The sequence below is a fragment of the Zeugodacus cucurbitae genome, chromosome 6 (genome assembly GCF_028554725.1).
Source record: "Zeugodacus cucurbitae isolate PBARC_wt_2022May chromosome 6, idZeuCucr1.2, whole genome shotgun sequence".
In the NCBI taxonomy this organism is placed as follows: Eukaryota; Metazoa; Arthropoda; class Insecta; order Diptera; family Tephritidae; genus Zeugodacus; species Zeugodacus cucurbitae.
In genome coordinates this window covers 27,273,774-27,296,022 of record NC_071671.1, presented here as the reverse complement: position 1 = coordinate 27,296,022, position 22,249 = coordinate 27,273,774, and the positions used below count along the sequence as shown (strand labels likewise).

At 33.7% G+C, this 22,249-nt stretch overlaps 8 protein-coding genes across 13 annotated transcripts; 4 read left to right on the top strand and 4 right to left on the bottom strand.

Moving 5' to 3' along the window:
* Window positions 1–403: 403 nt before the first annotated feature.
* LOC105215963 (DNA polymerase epsilon subunit 4) lies at window positions 404–1,270 on the bottom strand. Its single transcript, XM_011190189.3, has 2 exons — window positions 872–1,270; window positions 404–795 (listed from the first exon to the last, which is right to left on the bottom strand). The coding sequence occupies exons 1-2, from the start codon at window positions 1,029–1,031 to the stop codon at window positions 506–508; spliced, it is 450 nt and encodes a 149-aa protein (XP_011188491.1). The 5' UTR covers window positions 1,032–1,270; the 3' UTR covers window positions 404–505.
* A 174-nt stretch (window positions 1,271–1,444) lies between these two features.
* LOC105215965 (KH domain-containing, RNA-binding, signal transduction-associated protein 3) lies at window positions 1,445–5,916 on the top strand. Of its 3 annotated transcripts, none has more exons than XM_011190191.3 (7): window positions 1,445–1,718; window positions 2,465–2,950; window positions 4,208–4,332; window positions 4,394–4,908; window positions 5,087–5,197; window positions 5,279–5,493; window positions 5,658–5,916. In XM_011190191.3, the coding sequence occupies exons 2-7, from the start codon at window positions 2,623–2,625 to the stop codon at window positions 5,738–5,740; spliced, it is 1,377 nt and encodes a 458-aa protein (XP_011188493.1). In that variant the 5' UTR covers window positions 1,445–1,718; window positions 2,465–2,622; the 3' UTR covers window positions 5,741–5,916. The 3 variants fall into 3 exon arrangements, with proteins under 3 accessions (XP_011188493.1, XP_054089831.1, XP_011188494.1); XM_054233856.1 differs by lacking the exon at window positions 1,445–1,718 and adding an exon at window positions 2,078–2,198; XM_011190192.3 differs by lacking the exon at window positions 1,445–1,718 and adding an exon at window positions 2,145–2,287.
* An 11-nt stretch (window positions 5,917–5,927) lies between these two features.
* Window positions 5,928–9,080, top strand: LOC105215964 (protein kinase 4-like). The gene is made up of 2 exons (XM_011190190.3): window positions 5,928–6,627; window positions 6,701–9,080. Exons 1-2 carry the CDS (start codon window positions 5,930–5,932, stop codon window positions 6,777–6,779), a joined length of 777 nt encoding a protein of 258 aa, XP_011188492.1. The 5' UTR covers window positions 5,928–5,929; the 3' UTR covers window positions 6,780–9,080.
* A 959-nt stretch (window positions 9,081–10,039) lies between these two features.
* LOC105215966 (testin) lies at window positions 10,040–14,121 on the top strand. Its single transcript, XM_011190194.3, has 3 exons — window positions 10,040–10,650; window positions 10,853–11,995; window positions 12,069–14,121. The coding sequence occupies exons 1-3, from the start codon at window positions 10,353–10,355 to the stop codon at window positions 12,662–12,664; spliced, it is 2,037 nt and encodes a 678-aa protein (XP_011188496.1). The 5' UTR covers window positions 10,040–10,352; the 3' UTR covers window positions 12,665–14,121.
* LOC105215967 (transposable element Tc3 transposase) lies at window positions 13,461–19,526 on the bottom strand. 3 transcript variants are annotated; one of them, XM_011190198.3, is made up of 2 exons: window positions 19,391–19,526; window positions 13,461–18,028 (listed from the first exon to the last, which is right to left on the bottom strand). In XM_011190198.3, the coding sequence occupies exon 2, from the start codon at window positions 17,477–17,479 to the stop codon at window positions 16,022–16,024; it is 1,458 nt and encodes a 485-aa protein (XP_011188500.1). In that variant the 5' UTR covers window positions 17,480–18,028; window positions 19,391–19,526; the 3' UTR covers window positions 13,461–16,021. The 3 variants fall into 3 exon arrangements, with proteins under 3 accessions (XP_011188500.1, XP_011188499.1, XP_011188497.1); XM_011190197.3 differs by having other exon boundaries at window positions 19,190–19,465; XM_011190195.3 differs by having other exon boundaries at window positions 19,294–19,465.
* A 423-nt stretch (window positions 19,527–19,949) lies between these two features.
* Window positions 19,950–20,704, bottom strand: LOC105215969 (dynein light chain roadblock-type 2). The gene is made up of 3 exons (XM_011190200.3): window positions 20,563–20,704; window positions 20,422–20,500; window positions 19,950–20,370 (listed from the first exon to the last, which is right to left on the bottom strand). The coding sequence occupies exons 1-3, from the start codon at window positions 20,563–20,565 to the stop codon at window positions 20,159–20,161; spliced, it is 294 nt and encodes a 97-aa protein (XP_011188502.1). The 5' UTR covers window positions 20,566–20,704; the 3' UTR covers window positions 19,950–20,158.
* A 106-nt stretch (window positions 20,705–20,810) lies between these two features.
* LOC105215970 (dynein light chain roadblock-type 2-like) lies at window positions 20,811–21,406 on the top strand. Its single transcript, XM_011190202.3, has 2 exons — window positions 20,811–20,953; window positions 21,018–21,406. The coding sequence occupies exons 1-2, from the start codon at window positions 20,948–20,950 to the stop codon at window positions 21,315–21,317; spliced, it is 306 nt and encodes a 101-aa protein (XP_011188504.1). The 5' UTR covers window positions 20,811–20,947; the 3' UTR covers window positions 21,318–21,406.
* On the bottom strand, window positions 21,328–22,123 carry LOC105215971 (dynein light chain roadblock-type 2). Of its 2 annotated transcripts, XM_011190204.3 has the most exons (3): window positions 21,891–22,123; window positions 21,785–21,837; window positions 21,328–21,710 (listed from the first exon to the last, which is right to left on the bottom strand). In XM_011190204.3, exons 2-3 carry the CDS (start codon window positions 21,803–21,805, stop codon window positions 21,396–21,398), a joined length of 336 nt encoding a protein of 111 aa, XP_011188506.1. In that variant the 5' UTR covers window positions 21,806–21,837; window positions 21,891–22,123; the 3' UTR covers window positions 21,328–21,395. The 2 variants fall into 2 exon arrangements, with proteins under 2 accessions (XP_011188506.1, XP_054089833.1); XM_054233858.1 differs by having other exon boundaries at window positions 21,785–22,122.
* Window positions 22,124–22,249: the final 126 nt, after the last annotated feature.

Here is a 22,249-nt window from a genome sequence, read left to right as displayed (position 1 = left end):
CTATTGAGAATGTGTGTGCAGTGTTATCATTTGAACGTAAGTATTTGTCGCAGCCAATTTAAATCCGAACTATGAAAATAGTGTTAATGATTGTACAACATGGTACAGAAAGAAACATTAAGACATTATAAAAATCAGACTCAATTAAAAATTCGAATGTTAAACAATAGTAAGAGACATATTATTTTAAGAATTACACTAAAAATCTAAAAATAAATAACAAACATAAAACAATTAAGCTGGTTTTAATTTAAATAAAGTAGCAAAAGTTGTGGTAAGTCGAATTTTGTATAAAAAAAATATAATAATATTCCCGAATAAAATTTTATATTTTGCTTGAATGATATCGGTCTGTTGAACAGTATACTTGCTATACGACATTAACCAAATGTAAACGCAACAATTCATATTCATTTCATTAAAATTATTATTATACGCAAAACTTAAGGTTAATTAATTTTAGAAAAAATATATATAACACCACTTCTATGGTACGCACTAATTGCTAGAAATTCATTGCGCCGTCTAAGAACATGAGGCTATCTACTGATGAAATGGCCAGATCTACATCACGTTTCTGTACTGTTTTTTTCTTCGATTGCGTTGTGTAGGAGAAAGCTTCTCGCGCCAATGATTCTATAAAGAGTTCAGTTGAACGCGTGACCACAAAAACTGCTTCGGTTGAAGCAATATTCATGTCTGGGTCTAATTTCATTAAATTTCTGATACGTGTTAGTGGCAACTGGAATAGGCGTGCTTCTGGCCCACCATTTTCACTTGTTGAATGCACCTTTTCTGAATCATAAAAAAAAACATACATATATTTAGACATATCGGAAATTTGCGCAAAAAGTAATAATGTATTTGTTACCGCCGTTAGCCGCTTCTGCTATTTCAGCATTTTCGGTTTCTTTAACATCAGCCATCGTTTCGGATTCTTCTTCCACATTGTCCAATTGCTCCTCTTTATCATCTTCTTTGTTAAGGATATCTTCAGTCAATTCTGCGCTAAATAATTCCTCGCTAGCCATTTTTATGAACCCGCGCAAAATTCTTAATGATTTATCAGCTGATTGTTAGTAAATAAAATATTCCAAGAGCTACCATATCATTAAAATATTTATGTACTGGCAAAATTTTATTTTTTAATCTTCAACGGGAGGACAACTAGCATTGTCCTGTATTCATTCACAATAGTAATTGAATGAAACATAAAAAAAAATAAATTTTTTTTTGTTTTTCAATCGAAAATTATTTTGTCAATCAAGATTTGAAGAAAATATGTATTGCAATTTAATATACAATAAACAATTCAAAATATTTCAGTTGATTTCCAAAATGTCACTGCCAAGGGTTTATCAAACTTTGTTTACTTTTTAAATAACTGAATTTTACGTAGTGAAAGATTGAGTTGGTTGAATAAATTCACGAAATAATTTCTAATAAAATTAAACATTTTAATAATTGTATATGTTTAAAATTTATCAAACGACGATTGTGAACGTGTGTAAAGTTTTTATATCATTCACAATGGCGTTGATTGGTGTTCTGCAAAAAAGTCACCAATATTAGTAGTCCTTCTTGCGAATTTTGAATACATTCATCAGTTTGCTCATTGTTGGTTGATTGTTGGAAAAATCGAAGCGGTGAATCGGAATCGAGAAAGTCGTCGGACGTTGCATTTTCCGACAATTAAAAGTTATTATTTTTTGTTAAAGGTAATAAACATTGCAGGAATGCGTTTATATTATGTGCGCTTTCAATATAATATCGAAGTGCAGCAGTAATTGCATAAAATAATAAAATGTGAATAATAGTTGGAGGGGGAAATTGCATTGCATCTTGCTGATGTCTGCAATTGCATGCATAGAAAAATATTTGTGAATGCTAGTGTTGTGCGAAAGTGCTGACGAAACGGTTACTTGGTATTCTCAACACTTGTTAAAAAAGTTGTATGTGTTAAATTTGTAGTGATAATTAAAACAAAAATACACATCTTTTTAAGACAAATAAAAGTATGTATTATTAAAATATATACATAATTAAATTTTATTCTTCCTAAATTTGTATTCATTTAAAAAAATTTTAAATCGATTTAACGGTCCGGTTATTTGCAACGCTTGTCGGCAATTGCATGCATGGCAGAAAGATTGATAGGCTAGTGTAAAATGCAACTTAATTTTTTCTATATACCGAAGGTGAAAGTGATAGTCATTTTGTGAAAAAAAATACAGAAGATTAAATATTAATAAACGGTTTGAAATAATTCAACTCTTAATTAAACTATGTGCGTGAATGTAAAAAAAACACCGGAAATAGTAACATAAATGGGAATCGCAACATTTTTCTTTGTTGTTTCGTGAATTTTAACACATATACACATACATATACTATATGCAGAGAGGACACTAAATAATTGCAACTTAATAAATATGTATATACACGTTTTTTGTGCATATTCCAGATTTACTTTCGTATTAGGTTTCCCCTTCACTTGGCTGATTGTGTCGTAGTTGCTGTTCCGTTTATTAACGTTTTGTGAATTGATAACTGCTTTTGGGGGCTGCTCTTCACACGTTGTTGTGTGTGCAGCGCAAACATTTGTTGTTGTGCGGTTGCAAGATGACTGACGTCTACGACGGCAACGGTGACTACGCAAACTACAATGATGATGATGACTATGGCAAGCAACGTAAAAGCGGTTGTGTACCGGGAGTAGATCCACATAATGGTGATAGCTCAAATCATGATCTACACCACCATGTAGGCGGAGTTGTTGGCAGCGGTGGTGGTGGTGGCGGTGTTGTCGGTGTTGGAATGGGTATGATGGGAGGCGGTGGCGAAGGTGGTCAATTGAACGATAAGGCAAACGAATACATACGTGATTGTATGGCTGAGAAAAATCGTATGGATAGAAAGTTTCCAATTGCCGAAAAATTAATGGACTGTGGTGAGTTTTAGCGGTAGCATCAAATTTGGAAACAAAATTAACGTAATTAAGATTATGCTGATTAACAAGGAACAGAAAACATATTTATGCAAAGCTAAATAAATAGATATGTATATTATAATACTTAAAAATGAAAATATTATAATACAGTAGAATTCATTTATAACGACGTCGCTTATAACGACTAACCGTTTTTAGCGTAGTTGTTATTTACTCAAGTTAGGTTTAATAGTTAGATACTAAGAAAATGTAACCGTTTAGTGCGACTCCGGTTTGAGCGACAAACCGTTTATAGCGACAATTTTTACGATAATTCGTCCGTTTAAAACGACGCACTTCACCGTTCAATTCTCCTTATTGGCGCGCGTAAATCACAGTTAGTGCCTGGACTCAACTCAAGCAAGGAACAATTTTTAACTGTTACAAACATGCTGGTTTTGTCCGAAGCAATGTAGAATGTACCATAACTTCAGATGATTTTAACGAAAAAGACGACGAACTGCTGAGCATTTGGGCGAAGGCTATTGATAAGCATCAGTTACCCATAACAAACGAGGACTTTAAACAATACGCGCGCGTCGATGATGCTGTCGCCACTTGTGAAGAGCCGTCTGATGAAAACATTGTGGATAATATCATCGCCGACAACGAGAATAGCAAAGATAGCGACGAGTTTTATCCAACCTTGAGTGTATCTGAAGCTCTGAAGGCTGCGGAAACGCTTAATGTATTTGTTCAGACTAACTTTGATGATGACCATATGAAAACAATGATGTCAAGAATTCACAATGCTGTCCAAAGTTCTTACTACCGAACAAAAGTCTGTCAAAAACAAACCCAAATAACAGATTTCCTACGTTAGCGACATTATTACAGTACATTACGTACTTATGTTTGTAATTTGGTATGTACTACTTATTTGTGTACATATAAGAATAATTAAAATAAACATAAATACCTAAATAGGAAAATCAAACGTTCGCATTTATAACACATAATTACATACATATGTAATTATCCGTTTTATACGTCATCCGGTTAGTACGACATAATATCGCCGGTCCCTTGAAGGTCGTTATATCCGAATTCTACTGTATATACTAAAATATATATATTATATTATATTATATAAAAAATAATAATTTATTTTTTAATTAAAATCGGCTAAACGATCGTTAAGTTGAAGTTGTAATTAGTTTATAGATGTTTTATACATATATGTTTAAAATTTAAAACTTACTTTTATATATATTTTAGAAATCGAGAAGGTCCAATCTATGGGTCGCATACCACCACGTGAACAAAAATATGCGGATATTTATAGAGAAAAACCATTGCGTGTTTCTCAAAAAGTATTGGTACCAATACGGGAACATCCCAAGGTAAGCAGTCATATTTTAAAATAACAAGAGCTCAATACACATACAACTGATTTGTTTGCAGTTTAATTTTGTTGGCAAATTATTGGGACCAAAAGGGAATTCCTTGCGCCGATTGCAAGAGGAGACACTTTGTAAAATGACCGTACTGGGACGCAATTCGATGCGTGATCGTGCGAAGGAAGAGGAATTGCGTTCGTCAAAAGACCCGAAATATGCACATTTAAATAGTGATTTACATGTGGAAATCTCTACAATCGCACCACCGGCAGAAGCTTATGCGCGTATCGCCTACGCAATGGCTGAGCTACGCAAGTACTTAATACCTGATAGTAATGATGTTATACGACAAGAGCAGCTAAGAGAATTAATGGACAATACAGGCATTTCTGACGATGTAACCAAGTCAGCTTATAAGAAAATTCCTCACCAGCCGCCTAGTAGTAATCTAACTGGCGGTGGTGTGGGAAGTGCAGGTGGTACAGCTGGTGTTTTAGGTGGCGCCGGCGGTACGATGGGTGCAGTAGCTGGTGGCAACAATATGTCTATGGGTAAAGGGGCGCCACATCATGCATACCGGTGGGTTTAGATTTATTTTTATATAAAACAATTTAAATTTGATTTATTTATTTTTATGTAAAACATTTTACATTTTTTTTTAATATTAATTTCTATTTTTTTTTCTGTTATTATTTTCTATTTTATTATATTAATTTTTATATTTAATAATTTCTTATTTAAACATTTTTTTTCACAGAACTCCGCAATCCACGCAAAATTTGCAATTTAATAAAAATACAGTAGCACCTAAGCAAAAGGTTTTGTCCATATTAGAGAAGGCACGAACTGCCATGGAAGAAACATATGGGTATGCTATATTTGCATTTGATTTGTGCATTATTCTGTATTATTAACATTATTATTAATTTATATATGTGTTGTGTTGCAGACGTGGCTACGAAGACCCAATCTCATATGAGCAACCCACATACGATGCTTACCCCTATGGCCATGGACCGACTACACATGCACATACTGGACATGTGTCAAGTAATACCGGCATAGGTACAGCAAATATGGCACCGCGAGGACCCTATGATGTTTCCGATTATGAAACTGATTACAATAGAAGAGATTATTATCCCAATTCGTCGAATTTCGGAGGTGCGTTGTATGCAAATAACGTTTACTATGCAAATCCAATGAATTATGATTAACAAATTTGAATTGTAAAAATATATTCAAATCACGAATAACAAATAAAATCATATAATTTTCTATTTATTTCTTATGCACACATAAAAATGGTTTTCTTTTGTGTCTTACAGGTGGCGGCGGTGCTTCGACTATGCATTCAAATCACAACACTGGCATAAATCCGAATCATAATCGAAGCCACGTTAATAGGTGAAATTCGTACGCCAGACTACACACAACAAATGCAAGTATTGTTGCGTCACACATTACCACAGCTAGCACAGCAGTCAACACCACCACCACCATAACCACCACAAATAACACCTCCCCAAACGCCAGAGTCGGACAGTGTAATAACCATAATATTAGCAACAATTACTACAACAATAATAATAATAATAATATGAGTAATAAAACCACCGTCACAACCACAAAACCGCTGTTTAATACAAGCCAACAAAACACAAACGGGCTAAATGTTGGCGGCGGCGGTGGCGGATTAAATAATATTGCAAAACATAATATGAATACTGTTACCGGCTTAGGGGCCACAATGCAACAACAGCAACCATTTAGTGTGAATGCAAACAAGAATCACACACAACTGTTGTCACACCAACAACAACATCAACAACAGCAACAACACAATCAACCGCAGCAGCAGCAACAACAACACCAACAGCTGTCAGCGCATACGCTACAACAAACGCCGCAACAGCTGCGGCAACAACAAACCCTCCCACCGCCACCACGTCAATCACACACTTATCCTTACAACAACAACAACAACAACAATAATAATAATAATAATAGCAACAGTAATAATCTTAATCTTAACATAAACCATGTTGCGCCCACTATGTCCGTTAACAATATAGCGAGCAAACAACAACAACAACAGAATTACACGGCAATCACACCTACACAACAACAACAGCAACATATTAATGGTGCACTAACATCAACAGCGGGTGCTACACAAAAGTCGCTACACAAACAGCAACAACAACAACAGCAGCAGCAGCAAACAACAACTATTGGTAACAATACGAAGAAAATTGCAGGTGCAACCATGTCAGCGGCTAATATGTTTTTTGTAAGGTACTAACTAGCGTTTGTTTGTGCAAAAGCGTTTTTTGATTTCTGTCATTAAAATTATTTTTATTTATTTTAGGCCAACAAATCCACCAGCACCACCACAACCACTACACATTGGTGAATTACAACCATTTGTACCGGTGCAGCTCTTTTAAAATTTACACAGCGCAGCAATGTTATGTAATTAAAACAATTGCAAAGACAACAAAAACAAACAAGCAGTGAAACTTGCATTAATTTACAGAAAATGTTCCAGTGATTAACAATGTGAAATTCTTCATGCAGCATTGCAGTGAACCGCGATTTAAATATGTAATAACAAGTAACAATATAGATTTGTATGTTTAAATCAACGAAATAGGGAAAAGAACTACAAAAAAACAAAAACCCAGTAATATACATACATAAAACGTCAAATGAAAGCAAAACAAAAAACAAAATAACATGACGTTAAATCAAGCCCACTTACATACATAAACACATACATACAATGTATTTACATACAAACATTTACATATACATATACATATATATATGTACATGCCTGCGGGCTAACGTTTAAGACGCATATTATTTATATAAAGAAAAAAGTAAGCTCTCACCTAACAAAAATGATATTTATATATTTATATTCTTAATGAAAAACTAATAGCAAGCAAATACAATAGGGTTAAACATTTAAACCAGAGAAGAAAAAAAACGAGAAGCTAATGGGAAACACCAGCAAGATTAAATGATACAAGTAGTAGAGCGCTTACAAAGGGAAAAGAATCAAAGATGACATGAAACATGCAAACAGAATTACTTTCAAAAATTTAAAAAAAAAAAAAAATAAATAAATAAATAACAAAAAAGGAAAAACTTATAAATAAGAAAAACACAAACAAACGAAGTGAATACAAACAAAATTATAAAAAACACAAAAAAAAAATATTAAAAAATACGAAACAAATGTAATAATAAACATTAAAATTAATTAACAAAATCACATAAATTTATTAAAATAATAATAACCAGTAATTGTATGTGTTAAAAGCCTATTTATTACATATTTTAAGCTCAAATTGCAAATTAGTAGCTACAATTATAATACATACTATAACAAAATTAAATTTGAAAAATTGCGCATATAAACATTAAATCGAACACGTATAATACTAAAAACAAAAACAAAAATCATGAACGGCATAAAAAGGGACAGGATTTAAGCAAACAAACACATTTATGTGCATAAATATTACATATATAAATATGAACGTACTGAATATTGATTTACAGACATGCGAAAAAATATGCTATCAAGTCCAAACTATGTGTTATCTTTAATTTATTATTATTGTTATTTTATTTTATTTTGGTTTTTGTTTTTGGTTATTTGTTTTGTAATTTGTGTTTAAAAATGATATTATATAAAAATTCTTTCTTTTGTCTAATTCTTATGTTAAATTGTGCAAACACACATAAACTTAAAACATATGTACAACTTGTTTCGTTAAATTACTGGTATTAATAATTTATGTTTTCTGAACAATTACTTGAAGCGCTGAGTTAAAAAACAAAAAAATAGAAACCATTATTTTATAAAATTGTCCTCAGTTATACTTTCTCATAAATTTTTTTGCACCATTTTTATTTGTAAACACGCTAAAATTTCTGAATTTAATAATCCAATACGACTATATATCCATTGTGAAAATTTGTTTATCTAACATTATAAAAGTGAAAACTCACCACACTGTTAAAGAACCCCAATAACTAAAAGACATAGAACAATTTTGTGTATTTTGTTAAAAGAAATTAATACTTTCAAAAACAAACAAATATTCACAAAAAAAAAAGTTTATTGAAAATGTGTACAATTGATTAGTTAAAATTCACCACGAATATTGCGATAATGCAAACACAATACAAATTCGAGTTACAAAATTTATTTATTTATTTTTTATTTACTTAAATATTTAAATTAAGAATTGATCCAAAAATAGTTTTTGTTTAATACAAATTTGAAAAAAAAAAATTTTATCTTCGATAAAAAATTGTGGTTATTTGCAAGTAAAAACAGACAATTGTTGTATTCCACCACAGTTTAATTTATAACTATTTTAGGAAAGCGTAATGCAGCGTTTAAAATGGATCATTATAACTTTTCTATTTGCTAATGAATACAAATATTGTTGGAAACAATAAAAAATACACACACACACACACTTAACAATATACATTTATACAATACATACATATATAGTTTGTAACTAAATCTTAATAAATCATAAAGTTTATTAAATTAATATTATACTTACGAGCAAAAATATGAAAAAAATATATATTATTGTAACACTTATACAAATTCAAACATAACAACATGCTGATAAAGTACATAAAAGTAAACCAAGCAATCGTTAAATCGAACTTGCAAATATATGAATAAAAGTTATACAAATACATATACACATACATACATATATAGAATGAAAAATAATAAGAATACTTAATAATTGCTATATCGATTGAAGAAAAATATTAAAAAACAAAAACATCTAAATATTACTTACTATAATTGCAGAAGTCTGTTTATAGTGAAAAAAAGAGAAAACAAAAAATTAGAATTTTTCTGCACATTGCATGCGCAGCGTATTGTACTACATATAGCGCTGCCGGCATAAATTTTGTGTGTCCGTTCTCTCCTTTCGGTTGGTGTTTATAATGGATTCCACTCAACGAATGAAGACTTCTACTTTGAAAATGTGCTGCTCTATGCAATTCATAATACATATTACCCTACAAATGAAAATAAATAAAATAAATGGCATACAATAAAATATAAAAGGATACGCATTAATAAATACGAAAAAAATATTGGAAGTGTTGTATGTGTACTCAATGTACTTGATTTAATGGCGGGTAAAGCGTGATACAAATGATTTGAAAACTTTAAAGAATGGGGTTTATTAAAATTATTAATTAAGAAATGTATTAAATTTTAACAGTTTTCCGGTTATAGAAAAATATAATTTTTATAATAGTGGTACTCATTTAACATTGCAATGATATAAATATAGTAAATTTGCAATATGGCAACAAATGTTAAATGAGCGCTCTTTGGCAATATTGTTGTAATATCAGCTTATTGTGAATTAATTGTAAGCATGTCATGAATGCCACTGAAAAAGGTCTCGCATATTTGCAAGATAGTCGTAAAATGAAATACATGTAAAAATTACGATATTGTAATTTTGCGATGTTGCCATACGTTTACGACGTTAAATGAGTACCACTATTATGTTAGTAACGGTATAGCATTAAAAATTAAAAAAATAACCGAAATTGTTGTGTCAGCATCATTGGCACATCCGCAATTGTTCCCTGAAATTTGTGTTATTTTTTACAAATTATTGCGTTGGCAACCCTGTTTCAAATATAATTTGACAACTCAACAGCTGTTTAAATGCAATTTACAAGTTTGTTGTATATAGCAAATATTTATATTTAAGAGTGTTCTAGTTAAACAACTACTATTAGTAATTCATTTGAAAAACGAATACTTATACGTAACGGAACACTTAATTAATTTGTGCCTTGTTAAATATAACATTTACTATATGCAACAAATGACCTCATCGTAATATACACATATACACAAAAATATTTTGCATTAAAAACAATACACAAATCAGACATACATTTCTAAGAATACGCCAACAACTTGTCACCACCCACTCAGTATTATTATGAGTGTACGCGGTAATAGTGAGAATTGTGTGGAGGAGCCTGTTGCGCCAGAATGGCTTTCGAAATTGGAAAGTCGACGCGAAAATTTACAACGCTCCACAAAGCTGAGTCATGAAGTGGGTGCCGGTGCACCATGTGGTGAATGCGGTGACAAATGTCCTGGTTTAGATTTACATTTTTGGCGTAAAGTATGTCGTAATTGCAAGTGTCGCAAGGATCAGCACAAATGTGTTGATGACGATTTATCATCTTGGGCACAGTTTGAGATTTTGGGACAAATATGTTCAAAGCCAGCTTGTAAGTATGCATGAACACTAATATATTCTTGTGTTTGTCTTTGCATATGTAATTATGTATAAATGTGCGTTTTATTTTTCGCAATAAAGTTTTAATTAGCGCTGTATCAGCTGTAATTAGTTCATTTTAATATATTTTCTTTGCTACTTTGTACACAACAATATAAACGACGAACTCACAATTATTTCTCTTTCCCACACAGTCATTAAAATTAAAGCACTCGCCAGCCAACCCGTACAAGTCGATTGGGTGCCACCGAACACAACACCAGATGTTGTTTCCGATTATATGGAGAAATTAGGCGCGGCCAAAGTGCCGATTGCGGGCAGTGATGCGGCACAAAAGCGCAAACAACAATTGGAATTCCAAGTGCCGCCGCATGATTTGAATGCGGCGCTGTGCGACAATCTAACCGATGCCGAAGCCGCACAACTACAACAGTATGTGGTGAAGATACGTGAAAATTGCGTTGGACAGGGAATTGTTGTACGCATTGGCAATATGGGTATCGGTTTTGTTGAGTATATAACACCACAACAACAACAGCAGCAACATAATATGCTAACCGGTGTTGATGCTTACAATATGCCAACACAACAAACACCATTTAATGCGTCACTAACAAACGATACAAATGATTTATCCTTCCACTCACCGTTGCCTGTCAAAAATGCAGCAAATGCGCGTTTTAGCGCACAAATGCGTCAAGAAACACCGGCACGTAAATTGAAATTCGGCACTTTATGTAATTTGGCTAATAATTGTGGCCTACCCGTAAATGTCGATTACGAACGTGATGCAATTTTTGCACAAATCCTACATTCTGAACCACTCAAACAGGCGTTTGAGAACAAATGTAAAGGTTTACCCACAGCAGCGGTGATCATTTCCCCCGCACAAATGTTGCCAGATTTTATGAACGCCTCAATTTTGGGTCCAGCTACAAAACAGAAACTCAAAGATATTGGTGTAAATGTGAAAGCAGTGCAAAGTGCCTTACTAAATAGTCCATTTTATGATGCACTCTACGATACGCTTAAGCAAAATGATATCCGATTTGATGAATGTCGCGTTTTAGCACCGATACAAGCGCTCAGAGAAGAATTGCTCGTAAATAGACCTGTCGCTGAGGAACTGAGTAGTTTTGTAACACAATTGCCCAACAGCGCGGCCATAATGTATACAAGTCCCACAGAGAACAACTTAGGCAAGTGCGGACTGAGTGGTTCCAGTAGCAATGATTCTGGCTTTGGTTCAAAAGCCTCAACACCGGTAGGTGGTGCTGACATGCTGACTGCTGCTGTCCTACCAAGTGCCTTCCAACAAATGCGTCTAACTAATAAAGGTTTTATTTTATGCAAAAATAAATTGATATAATTATTCGTCAATAATATATTTATTGAAAAATATTCTTTCAGAGCAACCACCAACGCCAATCGTGAATTGTCGTGATTGCGCTAAACCAATACCATTGGGTGAGGTCGCAGTGAAAGCCGAACGCGCTGGCAAAGAAATCGCCTGGCATCCCGAGTGTTTCAAGTGCTATACATGTCGTGAATTATTAGCGGATCTCGTGTATTTCTTTCACGGTGGTCAAGTGTATTGTGGTCGTGATTTAGCCATTAATTTGAAAATACCGCGTTGCAAAGCATGCGACGAATTAATATTCACTAAGGAGTATACGGCGGCCGAAGGTGCCACCTTTCATATCAAACATTTTTGTTGCTATCATTGCGATACACCCCTGGCTGGGCAACAATATATACCCGATGAGAAGACCAATATGCCGTTATGTTTGAAATGTTACAATGAGTTCTTTGCGGCCACTTGCCAACGTTGTAATCGTCAAATTGAGCCAACCGATCAGGGTGTCGCCTGGGGTGATGTACATTGGCACAGCGCGTGCTTCATTTGTGCTGGCATCGATTGTGGCAAATCATTGATTGGTGGACGTTTTTGTGTGAAACAGAAAATGCCTTTTTGCAGCCCAACTTGTGTGCGTAGTATTATATAAGATCATTTTTTTTTTACAAACAAACATACATATATATATTTATACAGCTAAGTATTTAACTATCAACGGAAGTATTCAACACAAGACGAACAATTACAATTCCTATTTAAAATGCATTTTATATTTACATACATACATTCATGCATATACATATTTTTATAAAATATACCGTATTTTTTATATGTACGCCAGTTTATATGCACATTTTAAAGTGCCACGAAATATACTTATACACAATGTTTACTGTCTGCTTAAATTTGAGTGTTTTTTTTAACAAAAAAGTTGAAAATTTGGATCAGGTTCATTTTCGTGAAATTGCTATCATTCGCTACAAAATAGTATGGCGCCGAAAAGTATGCTTCCATTAAATTTTTACTATTTTCATCGCTTTTAAGCGTACTTATTAGTCTTCCTGAACAGGTCCACTAGCATGTAAAGTATGCTTCCATTAAATTTTTACTATTTTAAGAGCAGTTAAGCATACTAACTAGTCTTCCTGAACAACTCCGCCATTCGTTGTTCTTGGTTTTTGTAATTGTAGCGAGAATCTCGAACTTCTGATCGGAATTGAGCCGATTTTATTTGACCAACGAACTCACCTCACTATTTAGTAGTCAGTTGTTGTTGTTTTAACGATCATCCAGCCCAGCTGAAACGGAAAGTACAAGAACAACCGGTTCTACACTATCAGAATTGACACCAAGTGCTGTGCTGTTTCGACAATCTAATCTATTTGAATCGATAAGTTTTAGTAATTTCAGTAAAATTAAATCAAGTTAAGTAAAACACAATTGCCTATATTTATACTTCAGTTATTCATCGAGAGCGTTTATTTTTAGAGCTTTTAAATACATTTTTGTTTGTGTGTGTTTTTAAAAAAATATTTTATAAGCGAAAAAATCACATAATTTCCAGTATTATGCCGTACTCACATCACACATACATACACATACGTACATACATACATAATATACACGCACACACAAAACATACGCGCATTCCACGAATTCGTATTTATGTACATAAGTACGCATGCGCGATGCCATTCATCATTTCGTTGCAAGCCGCTTCGTTACGTTGCTACTTCTGCTACTCCCACTACGACGAGTCAGACAGCATAATAAATGAATTTGCATTGTTTGTGGAACTACAATATTTTAGATTTAGGATTTCTAATTGTTACATATTCAGGTCGTGAAATCAACATTATATAACTGGTTGTTGTTGTTGTTACATATTATATTTAGTAGTAGTAGTCATCCAAGGCGTACCAGCTGAGGTGAGAAACGCCAAAAAAACATACGAATTCATGCAGTTCAGTTAGATATAAGTATGTATGTATAGAGCTGCTGAGCGCTGCTGGTCAGTCGCTTGATAGTAAATTTGAACTTAACTAACTTAACATACATACATATGTATGAATATATGGTATGTATGTATGTATATACTATGTATATGTAGCTAAGTTGTAGGTTTAGTTAATTTAATTATTTAAGTTTACACTTTTTTCTTGTTCTTGTTCTTTTTTTGTTTTTTTTTTAGTTAACATATCTATTGAACATATAGTATATTCATTTGCTCCAAATTAAATTTCATTAAAAAATACAGTTACTAAAAGCTAATTCGTTACATACGAGTATGTACAGATAACGCAAGTCTCCATACGTATTACATAGTGTTATTGTTGTTTCAAGGTTTTTTTTTTTGCGTTATTTATATGTAGTATTATTAGTTTTTTTTTGTTTCATTTAGTTTTCCGATAATACTTCAGTTACTTCAGTACTTTTTACAAAAGAACTCCTATGCAGCACAATGTGAAGGATCATCCCACTTACATACATACAAACAAACATGTCGTGCAGCATATATAAATACATACATACATATACATATATATAAACACGTATATGCATAGTGTTCCGTGAACAAATTACATATTATGTATGTATGTATAGATATAAATGTTTCTATATTTATGCACTATATAGTATTTTCAATATAGCGCGCGATTCACTAGGAAAAGTCAAAAGTATAACCCAAAAAAAATAAAAAATAAAAAACAATTGTTCAGTTTTAAAAAATATTAAAAAATAAAATGCAAAAGCACACTAACAACTATCACAGAACATATGTATGTATGTATGTATGCCAATGCATCAGAGCGTGTATGTGTGTGAGTGTGAGATTTAGCAGCGTGCAAAGTGCGGGAAGAACAGCAGCAAGTTTGGGAAATTGCACTGAAGAAGAAACAAGCAGGTGCTAAGTGCAACGCTGTTTGTTCGTGTGCGGCTTAGCTGCCTGTTGACAAAGCAGCCGACCAACCGATGTACCAATCAACCATATGTTCGTCTCGTCTGTATACCTTTAGGTATATATGTATGTATGTATGCGCAATTCTAAAGCAGTCGCAGTCAGTCTTAGCACGTTACAAAAGATACATAAGAAAAAAAGAAGATTAAAAAAAATAATGCGAGTTATTGAATTTTTGTGGAGCAACAACACATGTATGACTGCCGTTGTTGTTGTTTGTGAACACATGCTGGGACACTGCAGGTTTGTACGTGTATTCGAAACGTTATGCAGTCGAATTCCCCACAAAAATAATTGAAATAATGTTTTGCACTATTTTAACAGTAAGAAATTCGCATGACGATCAATCACTTGTTCACAAATGTGTGGTGAGCTTACACTAATGAGAAATTATTTACAGTTTAAAAAAAAAATAATAATATAACAGACAATTCAGTATTGGTTCCCACATATATAGTTAACTGTATTTTTCAGGTATAAAATTTGAAAACGTCCGCTGTCATGCCTTCATCTCAGCTGTCTTTATATAAAAAACTATAAAAGGGCAGAGTTTAAAGATTGCAATGAGTTTAGCAGCCGTGAATGAAGAACTCAAATGGCGCACACGCGTATAACTTTGATGAGCCTACATTTAGGCACAAATACAATAAACTAATAATTTTTTTCATTTTTCGTCGGGCTGCGAGGTTTCAGTTTTACCCTAGGCATACATACATTTCATGTATATAAATATAAATTTGTATAAACTCGTATTCTTCGCTTTTAACATGCTGCTCAACACTATCTGCTGCTACCAAAACTGTGTGTGAATATCTTTCACTGCTTTCTTCTTTCCCATTTACATTGCGGATGTTTTGACTTGCCTTATTTACATTACATTTTGAAAACATATTTTTTTTTGTGTCGTAAGAACTTTTTCAACCCCAGTCTGCTTATTTTGGCGCTGCTTTGCTTTGCAACCCTTCCATTGTGCTGTATTTTTTATCCTCGTACTCGCGCAACGTGGATCTATGTCAACTTAACTATGCTATCCTAACACTGCCATCGTCAACAGTTTGTATAAATGCCGCGCGTATAGTATAATTCTGCAATGCGTTCAGGCAGTGTACTGTAGAGATTGACCACAAAATCCATGGGCAGACGTGTCCATGCTGCGCGTATACGAAATATGAGATCGTCTTTGCGCGAAAACTTGCGTCCACCATCGTAGACTTCGCGTATCAGCCAACCCCAAATGTTTTCCATAATATTGAGGTCGTGCGCTATAGTTGGCCAACGTTGCATTTTAATGCCTTCGGCATCGAGCATTTCTTGTGTGGTCGGCGTCATATTGGCCGTCCAATTGTGATCTTGCAGTATAAAATCGGGATTACCACCCAATTTCGTGATGATATTCGGCCGTTCGCGTAATATCGTTTCAATATATGTTTGTGGTCGTTGTTTCGCCGTCGACACCTCCATGTGAATGGGGCCACCGGCGGTGATTAGCATATAGATGTAAACGGAATTGCCACGCGGTCGTTGCGATAGCGTTTGTTCGTAATTACGTAAATCGTGAAAGTAACTGGAGAAGCCATCCGGTCCGTCTAAATTGAATTTACGCTCATCCTGGAAGACCACACGTCGCCAATGCTCCTCACCCCACACAATATGTGAATTTGCGAAGTTCAAACGTTCTGTTTGATGATACTGTGACAGCACTGGTTCGATTTTGATTTTTTTCGAATTAACAGCTGTACTACTGCCAGCTGCTGATGTGCCGCTGCGCATCGTTGCACCGACCGCACCGGCTTTGGCACTATCCACCGCATTGGTGGCATGTCCATTAGCGCCAGAGGAGCGACTAGAGTTGGTGGCATTCGATTGCTGTGTGGGCGCATGACTGGAGGCTGTGCCGCCACCAGTACTCGAACTGGCCGCTGAGAAATTCGAATTCTGATTTAATGCGTGTATGGGAAGCGTACGATTGTGATTGTAATTCGGTTGGTTGTGCTGCGCACTTTTGAATTTATGATTGGCCGCACCCGTGTTGGCTAATGTATTGGACACAGCTGATGTATTAGTATTATGATGGCTGCTTTGCTGATAGTAGGGATGGTGATGATGATAGGTCATATGCTGTTGATATATGGTGGGCTGTTTGAGTTGCAGCTGCTTTAGACGATGCTGTGATTGTACAAGTAATTGTTGATGCGCTTGTGCGTTAGTGTGACCCGTTGATGATGTTGCAGCTAATGTTGTGGTGTCCTGTGTTGTTGTTGGTGTGGTGGTTGTTGTTATGGTGATGTTATGCAGTTGCGTTTGTTGTTGTTGACTCTGTGTTAGTTGTTGTTGTTGTTGCTGTTCTTGAGAGGACTGCGCTGTCACTGCTGCTGCGTGATGTTGCAATTGCAAATGTGCTTGCGTTATCGCTCCTGTGCTGATTGTTGGTGCTGTTGTTGCCGTGACTGTTGGCGCAGTTCCGCAGTAATTGTCTGTGTGTTTGAGGTAGTGTTGTAGGGCCATCAGAGGTGAGGCAGGCGCTTACTAGCCGCCACTGCAAACTCTTCTAATTGCTTTTCGAAATTGTTATCGATTTATTTCTGTAATATTTTATGCCAACAATAATCATAAAAATTAAGATAACTATGCTGCAGTGGATTCAATGATTGTGGTGAAAATGCAGTTAGCACTTTTAGTGAATTCTCCCTTATTTTTCTTAACGGCGCTTCAAAAATTTCATCACAGTTTGTGGCCAAATATACGAGCGTGAATCAATCGATTTTCCGGCGATTTTGTTTTAGCAAATATTCATGAGTCTAACTATTTTAAACTTTTTTTATTATATAATATGTTGTAGGTATTTGCTCGCTGTTGCGCTGATTTGATTACGAATATCGTGATTAATTAGATTGTAATTTTATAAATTACCTTATCTATATTGATTATATTATTTTAGTAGAAGAAGCAATGTTTTATGTTTAAATTAACTTTTCTTATTATTCCATTAACACTGTAGACTTATATTTTATGTATATTATCTTCATGCCGTGTTTATAGTTGTTTGTGTAGAATCTGTAAATAAATAAAACGGAAAATAAATTAAAACAAAGATTAAAAGATTTTTAAGACGTAGTTTTCAAATTTTAATTGAATTAGTTCTATTTTGTTATTTTTCCACAATTGCTATTAGTTTAATTAGTATACACTGTGACGATGTGCATGATGTGCACATTTTGTTATTATATATTTTTGGTAATTTTTTTTCCACAATATTTTTTACAATTTGAGACCTAATATAACAAATTAAACCACATATTTTACAGTTTACATTGTAGGAGACCACCCGTATTAATATTTTCACAGCTTGTTCATTTTTCTTGCTGCAAAAGAAGTTTTCAAACCCGAACAACTGTCGCATTAATTGTTGGTGACAGATTACATATTTACATTGCCATATGTACAAACATACATATGTATCATGGTACACCTTGCGATACTGATATCAATGCTACCGTAGATGGTAGCAGCATTGTACGCAACATCAACAGCACATTCGTGTAGATACAAATATATGTATATTGACAAGCAATGGTCGATTTTATTATGCGCTACACTGTTTTGAAAGCCAAGTATTGCAAAGTTTAAATATCTTATATGAAATGTCGGATATCACAATTGAATTTTTATATTACGCATTTTTTCTATATTACTTATTGTAAACGGATTTTTGAAAAATTAAACAATCACATAACACACAAAGCACCAGACACATCAAAGGGTTCCACTGAAGAGCTTTCAATATAATGAAGATTTTTTGTGTTCTTCATTTAATTGATGGCCGATGTTTATTTAGTTTACACTGTAAATACATACAGATGTGAACAAACGCACAGATTAACTTGAATATGCGGCTCTTATTTGTACATATGTGTATATAAAAATGATAAAGCAAAGTAAACTACGTGCGTTTGCGTTCAAATCGTCTCTATATACACGCACTTTGTACATATTTATACCGAAAACCAGTCGATATTGTGAATATGTACATAAATCGTGACGAAACGAAAATTTTACTCTCGGGAATTCGCTGGATGCGAACGATTAAATTTTTCTTTATTTCAATTTCAAGTGTATATTCTTATTCACTCAATTAATTATTTTTATCGTTTTCGTATATGCACTCGAAATTATAATTATAAATTCACTGAAAATAACACAGTGAAAGGACTTTACATCACGCACAACAGCACATTTGAGTGAAAAATTTTACTTCCGTAACCCCACTCGCAAACTATAAGCTTCATCATTTGCACTTTGCACACACTTTGTTCACGTACATTTATTTAGATCGTGTTTGTTGTATAAGAAAAACAGATAAAATTTGGTTCCATTTTTTAGCTTTATTAATTGCGATGCGTTAATAAAAATGGAAACCTTGCATATCCGATGCAGCAACAGCAACACACAAGAAGACAGGCAGACAGGGCGAGCCAATGACAAAATCTGAAAATCTGACTTTACGCAAGCTATCCGTATTTACAGCTGTCAATTCATAATGGCATGGTTGCAACAAATGTCAGCCTAAATTAAACTCATGTTAGCTAGACAACAATTAGAAAGTTATGTTGTAACGTAGAATAAATTAAGTACTAATAACTTTTTATGTTTCTGTATGTACATAAATTTGTTTTTATTTTATAACAATTACATTTTTTCATTTTAGTGACACCCTGTACTTTCTATTGCGAATTGTCAAATATTTTAGTGTTTCGTGGTAACACTAATGTTTTCCTGCTAATTATAATACCTACCATTTAATTTAATGCTTTATTGTTGTTCAACAAAATGTTAAAAACTTGTAAAAATGGTTTAATAACGAATTTATAAACATAATGCATCACAATTATTCTAAATGCAATCAAGGTTATGTTCCGTATTGTTGCCTCCAGCTTCCACAATCATCATCTAGAGTACTTCTAAAAAGTCTAAAATGTTATTTTTTTCAAAAGCTTTTGAATTGGGCTGTATTAAGTTTGTATCAAAATTAATACTAACATTTAATCACATAATATGCAAGCAGTTCTTAAAAGATATATTGTATATTTTAACGCAGATTGACCTGCCACGCAATTTAATACAATGAATACGTAAGTAGCTGAAGTGTTTCTTCTTTTGACCATCTAGATACCTTTTCTGCACGCATTAATCAGTTGGGTTTTGGATAACTATCAATATGAAATCCTTATCCGGTGCAACCATAATTTCGTGTTTCTTAGAGCGTACACGCAGGAAAGTGAGATCATTGGATGGGTCTAAATCTCGCACGACACTACGCGCTTTGTCCGATAACTGACTCATGAGACCGGCATACTGCACTGTAGTCGTGTTGTCCAATGTCGACTTGACTGGAATACCTAATAAAATAGTCCAATTAGTATAAGCAGTATGTAGCATTGTAATGTTACCTTCATTGTTGACAACAATGGTACCGACAACACCCTTATGTGACTGAATACGTTTTAATGTTTCCTCAACTTCTTGCGACTACAATATATAATTACATAATCTATATTATTGAATATTTTGTATAAAATTGTTTTATTTACCATGTTTTCTTGTATTTATTATTGAAACTATAATAATTTGCAAACTTTTCACCTGAGTCAGTGGACGACAACCAGAATGAAAATCAATGTTGTCATCGATCAAGCAGAAAACATAAACGGGGTTGCGTTTAACAAATAATAAAATAGAACTTTTTATTACACGTTAGTTACCAGGGTGGCAAATCACTTGACTATTTTGAATTAAAATTTCCAATAGTCAAGATGAAAATAAAACCATTCATATTTGTTGTGATAAAAAAGTTTTAACTTTATACAAATATTTTCAAAAAAAATGTCAATCAGCTACTTCTCAGCAACAGATTTCCTGCACTGCATTAACTGTTCGAATTATTATAATTTTTTTTTGCTCATATATTAATTTTCAATGTTGGTATGTTTCGACATAATTATCAATAAATTTGCCAGATTTAAATAGAATGTTTCCTCAACAACAGTCAATACAATTGGAAAACGTTGTACGCAGGAATGCTGAGAACACAGAACGTATCATGAGGAACGCGATTGGCTATGTGGTGTCGAATAATGCCTTAGGAACTGTGGTACAATCCACATTCGACAACAGCACTTCTGGTGGCATAACTAAATTGATTAGCGGAGTCTTGGTGCCAACAGCACGCAGCGCAGTACGTGACTTAGATGCCACCAATGATTTGGCTTTCCTACGCATTGCAACACGAAAATTTGAATATTTAGTCGCACCGGAAAAGGAATTCACAATTGTTGTGATGCAATAAAACTATATCATTATTTTACTATGAATATATAATTTTGTGTATTATGGCTTTGTAAAATCTTAAATTCGGAATTACAATTCATAACTGAATTCGGTCTTGTGCATTTTGTACTACCATTACAGTAATTTTTCCATCTGGCGTTATAAGCACTTCATTGGCTTTTGTGCGTACTCGTAGCATTAATAACTCATCTTTTGGATCAATCTTCTGTAAACCCAATTGCACCTTCTCCTTCAATACTTCATACAGGCCAGCAAACTCAATAGCAAGTTGTTTCTCCATAGTTGTCTTAATGGGATTACCATTTTTATTCAATATTATTATATCTACTATATCGGGTTTTTCTTCAATTAAACGGAAAACCTCCTCCACATATGAGCGTGTGCGCTTACTCTATAAAAAATGTCAATTGTTTTATATGTATATACACTCAAAATATATATATATATATATATATATATATATACCTGCTGCTGCTCTGCTTGCATCCTTCTTTTTTTGGCACAAAATAATTCTTAAGCTATAAAAATGTGATTAAAAGTTGAAAATAAAAGTCACACAAGCTGTGCTTACTTCGTGAATGCCTTGAAAGTAAGTTGGTCTCCATAGTATTTCCTTTAGGTGATTTTGTGAACTCAATATAGGTCAATAGGTGATAGTTTGTATAAATGGTTTTATCACTTTTTACTGTCATGGTTACTAGCTACAATATGAGTACGAAGAGCAGTGGCAATATATATAATAGTTTTTTATGTAAATATGAATAAAAAAATGCACAACTTTTAAGGGAAAACTTCCGTGAACTTCCGTAACATGTATGCGGAATGTGTGTAACGTTATTTTCGAACTAGAATACAAAGATGGCATTACCAATAATCGATATCATGAGATTGTTAATCAGATATCGGTAATCACAAACGTTTTATGTGCCC

Bases quoted from the DNA above. Each gene is read 5' to 3' on its own strand.
- LOC105215963 (XM_011190189.3), bottom strand. From the start codon at position 1,031: ATGGCTAGCGAGGAATTATTTAGCGCAGAATTGACTGAAGATATCCTT. The intron at 796-871 runs GTAACAAATACA...TTTATGATTCAG, and splicing joins AGCAGAAGCGGCTAACGGCG to AAAAGGTGCATTCAACAAGT.
- LOC105215965 (XM_011190191.3), top strand. From the start codon at position 2,623: ATGACTGACGTCTACGACGGCAACGGTGACTACGCAAACTACAATGAT. The intron at 2,951-4,207 runs GTGAGTTTTAGC...TATATATTTTAG, and splicing joins CGAAAAATTAATGGACTGTG to AAATCGAGAAGGTCCAATCT. The intron at 4,333-4,393 runs GTAAGCAGTCAT...ATTTGTTTGCAG, and splicing joins CAATACGGGAACATCCCAAG to TTTAATTTTGTTGGCAAATT.
- LOC105215964 (XM_011190190.3), top strand. From the start codon at position 5,930: ATGAGTAATAAAACCACCGTCACAACCACAAAACCGCTGTTTAATACA. The intron at 6,628-6,700 runs GTACTAACTAGC...TATTTATTTTAG, and splicing joins GCTAATATGTTTTTTGTAAG to GCCAACAAATCCACCAGCAC.
- LOC105215966 (XM_011190194.3), top strand. From the start codon at position 10,353: ATGAGTGTACGCGGTAATAGTGAGAATTGTGTGGAGGAGCCTGTTGCG. The intron at 10,651-10,852 runs GTAAGTATGCAT...TTTCCCACACAG, and splicing joins AATATGTTCAAAGCCAGCTT to TCATTAAAATTAAAGCACTC. The intron at 11,996-12,068 runs GTTTTATTTTAT...ATATTCTTTCAG, and splicing joins AATGCGTCTAACTAATAAAG to AGCAACCACCAACGCCAATC.
- LOC105215967 (XM_011190198.3), bottom strand. From the start codon at position 17,479: ATGGCCCTACAACACTACCTCAAACACACAGACAATTACTGCGGAACT.
- LOC105215969 (XM_011190200.3), bottom strand. The intron at 20,371-20,421 runs GTAACATTACAA...CTATTTTATTAG, and splicing joins CATTGTTGTCAACAATGAAG to GTATTCCAGTCAAGTCGACA.
- LOC105215971 (XM_011190204.3), bottom strand. From the start codon at position 21,805: ATGCAAGCAGAGCAGCAGCAG. The intron at 21,711-21,784 runs GTATATATATAT...CATTTTTTATAG, and splicing joins TGCAAGCAGAGCAGCAGCAG to AGTAAGCGCACACGCTCATA.